The sequence below is a fragment of the Semicossyphus pulcher genome, unplaced genomic scaffold, assembly GCF_022749685.1.
Source record: "Semicossyphus pulcher isolate SPU_LCO1_2020_fin unplaced genomic scaffold, fSemPul1.0.p SCAF_4, whole genome shotgun sequence".
NCBI lineage: Eukaryota > Metazoa > Chordata > Actinopteri > Labriformes > Labridae > Semicossyphus > Semicossyphus pulcher.
This window is the reverse complement of record NW_027211715.1, coordinates 1,663,167-1,676,365: the sequence shown is the minus strand read 5'-3', so window position 1 is coordinate 1,676,365 and position 13,199 is coordinate 1,663,167. Positions and strand designations below refer to the sequence as shown.

Here is a 13,199-nt window from a genome sequence, read left to right as displayed (position 1 = left end):
TTGTTTTTACAGTGCAGTCACGGGACTCTAAGTCTTGTTATTAGTGACAAATGTTTGTGTTTTTACTGGTTTTATTGCTTTGGTTGCTTCTTTTTAAATAACATTTCCCCCATTTAATGTTTTTTTTCTTGTTTTTGAAAGCTGACTTTTTACAGTGCAGTGATGAAATCTTTCTCTTTCAGACAAACATACTTGTTTTCAGTGTAGCTGTGCTGTTTGAGCCTCATGTCAAGGTGAAGGCACTGCGAAAATTACAAACATTTAATGCATATTGGGAGTCACATTTTCTTGTTCTGTTGGACGAATCATGTTGCTTATTTTAAGAAACATTTTAATCATTATCTTCATTCTTTTCTTGTTTTTGAGACCTGACTTATCGCAGTGCAGTCAGAGGACTCTGCACTTGTTTTCAGTGCAACTGTAATGGTTATTGAAATATTTCCTAAACATGAAGCTTTACTTTAAGATGAAAGGCAGTAGCATTTCCAAAATTCACAAACATTTCTCACAAATTGAGAAAATAATTCTTTAATATTTTCCCTGCATCAGACAAATGTACTTGGATACACTAGTTTAAAGACATCAGGGTTCTTGGTGAGAGACGTTTTCTTGTTCTGTTGACATACAATTTTGCTTATTTGAATTATTGAGAGCTGACTTTTCACAGTCATGGGACTCTAAAATCTTTTCTTTCAGACAAACACTCGCTTTAAGCGTCACCGTGAGATAAATGAAATCACCAGCACAATAATTTTACACAAAACCTTCTTAGTGTAAGAAAACTGCTCATATTTTAGTCTGAATGTATTAGTTTTTATATATCTGTGCACAATTCACATGTTGTAATATTACTTCTTTTTAAACATTAATGCATGTGATGTGTCCTTGTTTTTGTGAGCTGACTTTTTACAGTGCAGTGATGGGATCTGTTCCAGATCCGGTCATGCTGGGTCAGGATGCCGAATTAGCATCTTTTTGCTACACTTCCTCCGCTAATTTGCTGTCTGCAGTCTGAAGTGTGTGGGGATAATTTTAGTGCGATGCAAACTTGATGGGAGTTCGGACGTGATAGGAAATATGAAAGCGACCAAGGAGCTTATTTGTGCATCACGCAGCATTTCTGCGGCTTTTTCTCAGCCTGGAAACATTTGTATCATGCAGCTGCAGGATAAATCAGATTCTGTCGCTGACTTGTGTTCATGAGCGACGATTTCACATCCTAAAAACGTCGGCGTCTCTCTCCGAGCAGAAAACAAAGAGCAGTGATTCTTTGGCATTTGGCTGCTCTGCACCAGCCCCTGAGTTCTGCCCTCTGCTCTTTCTCCTCTCCTCTTCTGCTCCGTCGCTCCCAATCATTTACTCCATTCTCTCTGATGGCCCTGCTAAAACACTCCCTCAGGACAAACCTCCCCCCTCCTCCTGTCCATGTGTCTCTCCCCAATGAGAAGCAGTAATTAAATTACAGCTCTCCCACTCCAGTGTTTCATATTTTGGAGAGAGGAGCTTGACACAGGCCTCTCAGAAGCAAACGCTGACAGCCTCTTACACCCACACAGCGAGCGAGGTGTCTGAGATGAAGTCACTCAAAACCTGGATGTGAGATGGAGAGAGGGGGGAGGAAGGGGGGAGGAGGATCTGTGTGTCTGGAGGAGTTGATTAAAGGAGCAGATTGTATCACATTACGGTGATGAGTCGGGGTTACGGGTGGTAGTTAAGAGAGAAAGCGTAGAGTAAACAGGAGTGAATCATGCTGATGCAGCAGCAGAGAGAGGCAGTATCCACATCAAAGAGAGACCACACACACACGCACGCACGCACACACACACGCACACACACACACACACACACACACACACACACACACACACACACACACACACACGCTTATTGTGGTGGATAATTATGCAGGAGAAAAGCTACAGGACAGATATTCCAATCTTTTCTTGTTTGACACTTTGGTTTAGGCCTCATGGAGATAAATTGATGTGACGGAGCCAAACAACCGATCTACTCCTCTCTTCAAACCTCTGAGAAATACACAACTACTGCTGAATAACCCGGACACACATATCTATATATTTGCATATTAATGGTACAATAGGGAGAAAAAGTTTTGGAATTGCTTCAGTAGATTGTTTCAGCCTGCAGCCCTGAAACAGGCTGTAACGGCTGCAACGTAAGCCCTGATGGGTCAAAGGTCGTCCACTAAAAGTTCTTGTTTTTTCCACTGACAGGCTCAGATTGTTATTCTAAGTGTGTGACAACATGACAGAAAGGATCCCTACAGAGATAGACCTTTTTGTTACAGAGGAAGATGATTGTTTTAACCACACACAGACGTTACATCGCTCTCTGCACACACACCAGACTCCATTCACAAAAACAGCATTTTTACGTCACATAGCACAGGAGGTGCTGGTTTGTATGTAATCCAACACTTTTAACATCAAAGTCACGCAGCAATGCAAACTAACTGAGTGGTCGTGGCAGCAGCAGACAAACAATCTTGTTTATGTCACTGGAGTCTGGCGGCTGTGAAGATCAGAATCAGAATTCAATTATTGCACAATAATCCATCTTATGTACATTAAGAGTTCAGTTCAGTGCACAGTTTGAAGTGGTGTCTGTGTGTCAGACACTCAGAGGGAGGAGTTAGCAGATATCTTAACCATTGGAAGCCGACGTTAGATCGCTCTCTTCAAAGCCACCAGACCCCATTGACAAAAACAGTCATTTTTCTTCACCGAACACAGGAGTTGCAGGTCTGCTGCTGCCTCGGTCAGTTAGTTTGTTTGTGTTGCCGTATAACTTTCCAAGGATTTGGTTGACTCCAAGATAACACTTTGAATAAATCATCTGTTTTTGAGACAGCAGTAGACCAGCAACTCCCAAGACAGCAGTAAAATCATTGTTTTTGTGAATGGAGTCTGGTGTGTGCGCAGAGAGCGATGTAACGTCTGTGTGTGGTTAAAACAATCATCTTCCTCTGTAACAAAAAGGTCTATCTCTGTAGGGATCCTTTCTGTCATGTTGTCACACACTTAGAATAACAATCTGAGCCTGTCAGTGGAAACAACAAGAACTTTTAGTGGACGACCTTTGTTTCACTGCTGCAGGATGAACACATGTACTAAAGCAATTCCAAAACTTTTTTCTACCTCTTAATTATTTGGACCCAAAGATATGAAAAAAGCGTCCCAGGTTTAAAAATACCAAAGCCCCCTGTAAGCCCGGTGCGTTTGATCGAACTCCAATCTATTTTTCCACACCCAGCAGGAGTGAGAACTCTTCCCTTCCAGCTCGGCTCTTAAAAACAGGAAGCAGCAAATGAGAAATGGATTGGAAAGAGATTATTAGAATGATTTTTCGGGCAGAGTGACATATCAAAGTGTCTGAATATCAAAGGCTGTACATGCAAGTCTATTGAGTGAAGCTCGCTCGGCCGGGGATGAAAGGGGGGGCTGCAGGAGGGGCAACAGGAGTCATTAGTCTTTTAAACAGGGTAAAACTACACGGACTACACGGCGGCTGGACTGTAGGGTTCTGCTTGCACTGACGTTTGCTTTAGTTCTGCACTTTAAAAGGAGCACTAAATCAATAGAAGCTGCTGCGCTCGGTGTGGACGAGCTGCAGCGTGCATGAGGTGCTGTGCTTTCATGCACAAATAAAGTCCGTCCAGTCTCTCAGGGAGGAATGCTTGAAGGGACAAATCTGAGTTCTGGTCCATAATGTACGAGCTGATTGGCCCAGATTTTATCAAGATTTCTGGCCGAGCTTCAAATAGAGATTTCATATCAGAGTCGCGTAGTCTGTGATGAAAGCAGCCCTGAATCAAAGGCTGCGAGCTGCACGGCCCCCCACTGCCTCAGAGGGGTCCACAGATACTGTCCATCCAATATTCATCCACCAGCAGAGACAGGCAGCAGTTAGACAGCAGTTAATAAGTTTCCTGGATCCTCTGCAGTCACAGATCCATTAACACTGCAGCACAAGTTACATCAAAGATGGTGAACATACATGACGCATGCGGCCTGTGAGCAGGGTTAAAGAGCTGTTAATGAAGCTCCGAGACAGACTGACACTCACCAGGATCCTGTCCTCTGTTCGGCCATTTTTGGTGTCGAGCTTAATGCCGTAAACAAACTTGATGGATGATTTGTCGATCGTCTTCTTGATGCTTTCTGTGGATGAATAAAACAAAAGACAAATGTCGTGTAAGAATCAGTGTTTACACACAAGAACCACCACGACAAAAGTTTTTTAATTATTCTTCAAACCAAACAATCAATCAATCACTGGAGGAAATAATTAGCAGATCAATCCAGAATGTGAAAAACCATTAAAAATATATCAGGCTGTAAATCAATAGAAAGCATTTTAAAGATGGCACACCTGCTCGACCGTTAAAGTTACACTTTGTGAAGTTAAAAGATGTTTTCAGTACTGATGCTTTACACCAGTGGTTCCCAACCTGGGGTCGCGGCCCCCTTAGGGGAGCGCCAAAGATGGCTGGGGGTGCGCGAGGCTTTGTCTGCACTGAGATTGATTAGATTAGTTAAATAAAATCATTAAAAAAAGCACTAACTTTATGATCAAAGTCTGTTCAGCTATTAAAAATATATTCATCCATACATACATTCACACATGCATGCAGGAGTGACTCCATCCACATATTTAAATGCTGTTTATTATAACAACTAAAGACAACTTTGATCGACTAAAACAACAAAGAACTGTCGACCATGCATGTGTGACTGTGGCCGAAGCTTTTAGGTAAAAAACAAGACGCCACAATCTCTTTATGAAAAAGTGAATTTTATTTTCACACATCACCTGGATGATGTCACTGTTTAAAAACAAGCAGGGCTCTTTGCACCTGTCGCTCCTGTTTCTCCATTTTACCAGCCGAGTCTGTCAAACAGCACGGCCCCAGAAATACTTCATCCAGAACCTCGTTATGTTCATTTAGAACAAAAGTCTAAAACCAAACGGCTCTGAAACACAAAGGCTGCATTCATGTGTTCCTCTAATAACTCAGGGAAGCTTCATGCATGTGAATAATCACGATATTTCAGATGATAATAATCTAATAAACTGCGTCTGTTTACATCCTGATGGTTGTATAAAAAGTCATTGACACAACGATAAATAAACATGAATCAGAAACACTAAGAGGGTTTCACTTCTTCAACAGGAACTTTCCTGGAATAACGACTGAATGGACTCTGAGGAATCACTATAATCTTCTCCTGAATCGCTCGCTGGTCTCAGCACAAAGCTAGCATCATGCTAAGCTATCATCTAAATGCTTCCCAGTATGCTTCAGTGTGATTTTCATGACGCGTGCAGACATCAGCGTCTGTGATTCACTGAGAACTGTTCCTGTTAAACTGCATCAGCATCACTGCTGTGACCTCTGACATGAGGAGCACACACACACCCTGAGCCGGAGGAGGCGTCTCACTCTCAGGCTGGGAACACACACACACACACACACACACACACACACACACACACACACACACACACACACACACACACGCACACACACACATAGTGGTGCACACTCTAATCACTGAAGCATCGTGACTGAAGACTTTATGATTAATCGGTTAGTCGTCAACAACTAACTGCTTTGATAGCTGATTAAATGTTTGAGAAGTTAAAAAAAAAAGGTGAACGTTCTCTGAATTCAAAGTAAATATTTTCTGCTTTCTTTCCTCTTCGGCAGCAAACTGACTTGAGGACAAAGTGAGACATCTGAGGACGTCACCTTGAAGCCCACAGGTGTGTAAAATGAGAGAGACACACAGACAGATAATGATCGATTGAACAGTTTTGTCCCTGTAGTGTGTGCAGAGCTACGATCTGACCCAAACAGCACACCACACACTAACAGAGTCATTCACCAACAACCACAGTCCGACACTCACAGCTGCAAATCTCACTGAATCTCTGGCAGTACATGTTACTTTATGCTGCATGTTTGCGTTGGTCGCCATGGCTGCGATTGTTTTGCTTCCTTCCTCAGTCAGCTCGCTTCCTGATTGGCTATCATTTGGTTCAATCCATAGAGTGCGTGCTCGGCTGTCCTCGGGGTTCCCCGCACACAACAGGATATCAGATCGTAAATATTGAACATGTTGAATATTTGAAATCGGTGCAGCCACGACGTTCTTCCGAGCAGATCGGAGAAGTAAAATCTCTCGAACATTCGCCACAGCAGGAACATCTGGAGAGATCATCTTTAGAAACATCAGAGAATCAGGACTTTGTTTAATTCAGTCTGAAGGAGGGAATCATCTTGTAGTGTGTACCCCGCTTTAGACTTATGGAAACCCTAAGATATTTTTCATATCTGTTTAACGTTTGTTGGACAGGACAACTCATCAATTAATTAGGAAAATGTTTTTTCTGTGAGGCAAAGATCGAACCGTCCATGATCTATACTGCTCAGGGCTGCTCGGTACGCGTCCAGCGTCTCTGACACATTCAAGTCTAAAGGGACGCAGTAAACTCACTATCCCTGCGTCCCAGGGAAGCACCTCATCCTTCCATACAGAAAGAAACATTATAAACAACACACCTGTTTTAAAAATCACAGTCATCTGCAAAGGAAACCTTGCTGCCAGAGCACCGCTGTCTCAGCCCTCTGTGCGTCTGATCAGCGCAGACGAGCCCGTGTGCAGTCTCGTGCATGCTAGTTTAGCCGCGACAACAACAAGCAGCCCGTCACCACCGATTTACTTTCAACACTTTAGGACACAAAGTCAGTAGTGATAATAAACTTCTGTTTCCACCACTCAGGCTGTGTTCACTCATGTCGATGATGTTTTACCATCAGGGGGTCGCGCCATAGTTAAATAAACAAAACATACTCTGACAGCGTGCTGGGGTGGCAGCTAAGCACCGAACCACAAGGGGGCGTTAGTGTGTCACCGCGGCTGGAAAACTACCGTGACAACCCTAACATCACTGATCCTGTTCAGGGTCGCAGCGAGGCTGGAGCCTATCCCAGCTGTCATTGGGCGAGAAGCAGGGTTACACCTGGACAGGTCACCTGGCAATCACAGGGCTGACACACAGAGACAGACAACCTTTCACGCTCACATTCACCTACGGGGGATTTAGAGTCACCAGTGAACCTAAGGAGACTGTGGGAGGAAGCCGGAGTACCCGGAGGGAACCCACGCATGCACGGGGAGAACATGCAGACTCCCACTACGTCTGAACGGGGACTCGAACCAGGAACCTTCTAGCTGTGAGGCGACAGCACTAACCACCGCACCTCCGTGCAGCCCACGAGGCAAAGATCGAGTTAAAAACTGGTGGAGAACATTAAGTCAAGTACTGAATTGGAATATTTATATTTTGTGCTGCTTTTTACTTCTACTCCTCCGACCTTCATAAAGAAAGGTTTTAACTTCACTACAGTCGTAACTTGAGAAGAAGAATGAACTCATGAAACATACTATGTATGTTGTTATCATGTTTTGGGACCCCGTGTCAGTTTTTAATGAGTTTTAATGCCAAAACACGACAGAGCTTTAATGATATGCTGACACTAAATAGCAGACTGTAATCCATCTTTAGCTCTGACCTGCTCACTCCTATCAACATTAGCACGTTAGCACATGCAGCTAGCATAAACACAAAGAACACAGGCACTTGAACTGTCATAAAGGATGCAGTACATCACCTTGCTCCATCACAACTTATCCCAGCATGTTTAACCTTAACCCCTGTATCCTGCTGTATCAGAGTCTTGCTGATCAACAGCCCAAAACAGGTGCACAAATCACTTCCGCTCATCGTGAGTCATGTTGAGTTCACAATATCTGTCCAAATAATCGCAACATCGTGCAGCCACACTTATGGAATACACTACATGTTAGCATCACATATGAAGGCATCTTAACTAACAATTCTTTAACAACTAAAGTGCTGGTTTGACTTTTTTGTGCTTTTCCTTTGAACTCAAACTTTGAGTTGTTTACGTTACAAAATCACTTCTTTTAGTAACGGATGAGAATACATCTTTGACAGGTGTTCAGACGTCACATGTGAGTGTTGGTTTGTTCAAAGAAAGATCGGATTCACTGTCAAAGTCTCAAAACATCCTTCAAACTTTTCCTGAGACAAACAGGAGCCAGTTTTCTGTGTGAGCTCACCTGTCAGTGAGAGCGGGAGGTGTGGGAGGGAGACAGTCAGAGATGAAAACACTCAGGAAACTCTGAAGAATAATCTGAGACCATCCTGAGAGAGGATCAAGACTCTCATTCAGGTGACCTTGTGCAGGCCTGCAGGCCACCAGGCCCCAGTGGCCCCCGGTGCTCCTCCTGCCTGTCAGTCAGCGGGAGGCGGGTCAGGAGGAGGCGGAGCCGCGCGGCAGGTGACTGAATGAGGAGGCCGGGATTCCTCTGGGTTAATCATCACAGAGCGCCTAATAGAGCCATTAGCAGTAATTAACACAGCAGCAGAGTCCCGGCTACCCTGAGCATGTGTTTGTGCGCGTGTTCGTAGAGCTCGTGCACGCTCCTCAGTCCGAGGCTGATACTGTGACACGTGCACAAGCTGTTGCTGTTTGAGGAAAATGAATAAATATTTGTGCACTCTGTGCGCTGCTGGGTTTGTGGAGCTCGTGTATTTTTATTGGCACGAGACGGAGAACATCTGCCTTTATCAGTACTCACTTTGGCACGCACGCGCAGTCATGCATGCACGCGCGCAATCACTAAAGGGCTCGGGTTGGATGAGCTGCAGAAAAACAAAGAAAAAACACTGAATGATTCAGCTTTAGAGGAAGAATGGAGCAAACCCGGGAACAAAACGCGATCGGACCCACGCGCACACACTGTGCACTATTTCCACAACGCCCCTTTTCCTCTCTGGCCTAAGGCTGGAGGGTGGGGGGGTGGGGGTTATTACCTGATCCGCCCCAGGGGCAGATTTAAAGCAGGGTATATTTCCCCGCACTGTAAATAATTCATCCGCACGTTAACTAATTCACATGCACTGAGGAGGAAAAGGCTCCAGGACAAGAGGAGGTGTAGCTCATCCTCTAATGCGTCTGCTCGGTCGCAGCCTCCGCCGGGCGCGCGGAGGAAAAGCATCCCGAGCCTGAGCGCTGACACACCGGGGCAGACGGCGGCTGCAGCCCGCGACAAGACACACACACACACGGAGCGAAATAACCAGGCTGTACCCACCTGTGATGTCCTTGCTCACACTCACGAAACCAGTGATCTCTCTAGAAGCCATGTCTGCTCCTCTCTCCTATCGCCACCCCTCCTCCTCCTCCTCCTCTCCTCCACCTCCTCCCCGCTGGCTCTCTCCCCCCTCTCTCTCAGAAACGGACAGAAGGGATGCTCTCTCTCCCAGGCATTCCAGCAGAGCATCCGACTGCCCGACGCGCTTCCTGGAAGAAGAAACCCTGTGGATGTGGGGAGGCTGGGTGATAGGAGCGACGGGAGGTGGAGGGAGGGGCAGGGAGGAGGAGGGAGGGATGAGGAGGAGGAGGCGGGGATCACTGAGGGATAATGAGGCAGCTGTAGTTACCTGTGAAAGCAGCGAGAGTTCACACATTCACAGGAAATACACTGAAGTGAGGCTGCAAGAACTTTGAGCTGATGCTCTTTTGTTACATAAGTTAAAGCTGATAACGTCCGACAGCAGCTGCTCACGTGACATGCAGATGTTAAACTCCCACTGAAATCACATTTAGTCATCTCTTCTCTAAAAAATTCACATCTCAGAAACTGTATTTCTTAAATGCTTTGTTCATATGTTTTGTTATTTAATGGAAGTTATTTTGGGAGCTATCAGCAGCTGGAGGGGCGTGTCCCTGTCTGTGTTTGATTGACAGCAGCTGGCAGGCTGAGCTCCATCAGAGAACAAGAGACAACGAAAACAAACCAGCTAGCCTAAACTTGTGATTGCATTGCAGTGTAACAAGCTAAGGCCCGGGACAAGATGTGTGTGTACATGTGTGTTCATTAAATCAGACGTCTGCAGGAAAGCAGTTTCTCTTTGAGCGTCTGTGGAGCTCGTGTTGTTACAAGTCTGGGTGCGGCTCAGTGGGACCATTTGCTCTGCCAAAGATACCACAGCAACATGAGCGGTTAACTCAAGATTTGATTGGGCAAAAGTTTTTAACACTTAGCTCACAGAAAGAAGGTTCTGGGTTCTAACCCGGATCTGTGTGGGTTTGTGACTCAGTCCACAACATGTTAGGAGGCTGTATGTGTGAATCATTGTCTGTCTCTGAAGCCCTTTTTACACAGCGCCTCAACAAAGCTCCGCCATCATGCCGCCTTCATACTTTTACACTGAACCACACAGCAGATGAATAAAGCTGTCCCAGCGTGTGTTTCAGTGTTACAGCAGTACAGAAGCAAAAGAGGTCCAAGCGTCGAACACATGGCGCTGTCTTGTCTTGCTGGCTTCCCGTTCACACAGATGCTGTTACGCCTCTGCTGCTCGAGGTAGCGACGCGGCAGAGCGACTTCCCTCCACAATTTCGCCTCTGTGACTTGAGCACAGACGGCGAGGTGTAACTCGAGCCGTTGTCCACCTCTACAGTCCCTCCTGAAGACTTTCCTGGCGTTGTTCGTTAGAACCGCATGTGTTAACGCTAACAGCTGAATCGGTTCACCTCGACTTTAAGCAGACGTTTTCCTGCAGCCCCCGAGTAAAAAGTCTGAGTGAAGTTGGGTTGAGCAGATGTGTGAACGCAGCAGGTAACAGTCAGGAACGTTCACACAGCAGGTGGGCGGGGTGATGACATCGTTCATTTTGAGTTTCCCTGCTTTGTACTCCTTGCTGCTCGCCTCAGGTGTCTGATGTTTTCTGCTGTTGTGTTTGTATTATGGAAACGTCCTGATACATGCTGTGATCTTAACCCAGAAACAGTCACCAATATGGACGACTCCTCCTGCACGCTTACCCAGGACCGTTGAATGTCCGGCAGCTGTCTGGAAATTGTTAGGATTGAATGGCGACCAGGTGTACCCCGCCTCTCGCCCCATGTCAGCTGGGTTAGACTGAAGCCCCATGTGACACCTCTGAGGACAAGTGTAACAGCTGATTGATAATAGATAGATGTACTGAAATAAGGATCAATGTCGACCGAAGGATGTTCTGTGAATTAAAATATTCATCCATAACATTTTCATCACTCCCTTCGGTTTCTGATTTTCCATCAAAGAGAAAACAGAAGAACATGAATTTAATTTTAGATGGACTTAAACTTTAACGGAAGGAAGTTTAAAACATCCACAGATTCTGAATAAATTGTAGAATCAGCAGACGCCGAAGTGTTCAGGTAACTGTTTGTAGTCCGAGTGGTATTGACCAATCACAGATCAGCAGGCTTTGGCTGCATGCAGGAACAACACGTCTGTGTGGAGAGCAAAAGGGGCAAAGCAAGCTGCCGCTCTACCACCCCGTCTCCCATCGGCAGTCATCTGAGGATGATTGATCTTTTCATTAATCTCTATAAACAGACATCTGCATGTAAGACCAGCTAACAATCTGTTCTTAGACGTCGTATCTCACCTCCAACTCCAGTCTCACTTCTAAAGTTGTTAGTGTAAACAGAGCAGGAAAGAAAGGATGTCTTGGCTGGAGGCCTGCTATCACTAACCGCTGGCTACACTGGAAGCTCCGAAAAGTTAGCCATCACCAGAGATGTGGACTGGAGACTTGGACTCGAGTCGACTCCAGTCACTGTTTTGATGACTTGACTTGACAAAAAATAAATGACTTGAGACTCGACTTGACTTGAGGCACGGTGACTCAGATGACTTGCGTGTGTTCATAAGTTTGAATGTTAGCTGTTAAACATAAAATGATAAAATTCAATGTTGTCAAGTTTCTCTCTAACTATCAGGTATGTACGCAGCGCAAACTGGGAGTCATGATGAAGTCAAAAAGCTCCCTGATATGTGATTGTCATGATTGGATGACTGGCTGTCAGTCAAACTCCTCGCTATGGCAACACGCAACATCAAAGCCCCCGAAGAGAATCCTCATCAGTCGTACTCATTACTACTCAGCACGCTCTCAGAGCAGACCATCATCATGGCTGCGTCTGTGCCAAGATAACACAGATACAATTCACTGTCAGACTTTGTGAACAGGTTATAAACTGGCCAATAACATCATTATTAGACGAGCTGCTAACACCTTGTGTTTTCTTTTTATAAAGAGCGGATACTACAGGTAAGCAGAAGCGCCGTGGGACAACTAGGCACCGGTTCACGCTCTAAAATTGAGGTTGTGGGCGCTGCAGTGTTAGTGGACACAGGCCCTTATAAACACAGATCACAGCTAAAGCAGAAGAATAAGTGTTTGATAATGAAATGAAGCACTGGAAGAATTAACTGATAAAACTGACTGTTGAACAGTGAATAAGGACCCAGATGCAGAACACTCAGAGGTATTGAGATAAAAATATTGTTATTGCAGGGAAAGGGGGATGGAGATGGGTGGATGATGTCCACACGTTTGCAGAGGGAAAGGTGAAATGTTTGCCCAGGTCGAGGCAGCAGTGTGAGCGGGGATGATGGAGTGAGGTGAGGAGTTAAGAGTCCAGCGGGCCCATCAGAACAGACAGTCAGCCAGGCAGGAAGTCAGATGGGGAGAATGGTGATCCAAAGGCACAGCGAGAACAGGATGAGACACCTCAAATATTACAGAGTCAATGAAAGGCCTGAGACGTAGTCTACCGCAGAAGCTGAAACAACGATCGGACGATGATGTGTCACTGAAGGAAGCCCCGCCCACACAGACATGGACAGGAAACAGGGGGAATAACTGGTGGCAGCCAAAGCAATAACACTGACTGGAGGTTATGATTCCCCTCATTTAATTTAGTAAATCTGTATCTGATCCTAACTGATTGGATTAAACTGAATACAATAATTAAATGTTCCCCAAAGAGAAAATAAGCTTCAGAGTCAGTAAATAGTGGAAGAGAACGAGGAAATAAAGAGCAAAGAAGGCAGAAAATAACGTGACAGATCTTCATGAGGGCAGCGTGTGTGGTTGGACGTATAGACCGAATGTGACAGCAGAGATTCTTTATAGAAACTGTCCCTGCTGTGCCGTCTGATGCTCCGCCTGTAAGCTGCATGAAGAGGACGGAAATGTCTCCACCAAGATAACATCTCTGTTTGTGGTTTGCTGCGGTGGTCAGA

General features: G+C 45.3%; 1 protein-coding gene across 1 annotated transcript in view; it reads right to left on the bottom strand.

The window, feature by feature from the left end:
• LOC138607088 (capping protein, Arp2/3 and myosin-I linker protein 3-like) overlaps positions 1-9,272 on the bottom strand; it is a 44,898-nt gene extending 35,626 nt beyond the window's left edge. Inside the window, exons 1-2 of the mRNA XM_069679638.1 lie at positions 9,210-9,272; positions 4,087-4,181 (exon numbers count right to left, since the gene is read on the bottom strand). Coding sequence (XP_069535739.1) covers positions 4,087-4,181; positions 9,210-9,261 — 147 coding nt within the window. The 5' untranslated portion in view covers positions 9,262-9,272. The remainder of the gene's footprint in view (positions 1-4,086; positions 4,182-9,209) is intronic.
• Positions 9,273-13,199: the final 3,927 nt, after the last annotated feature.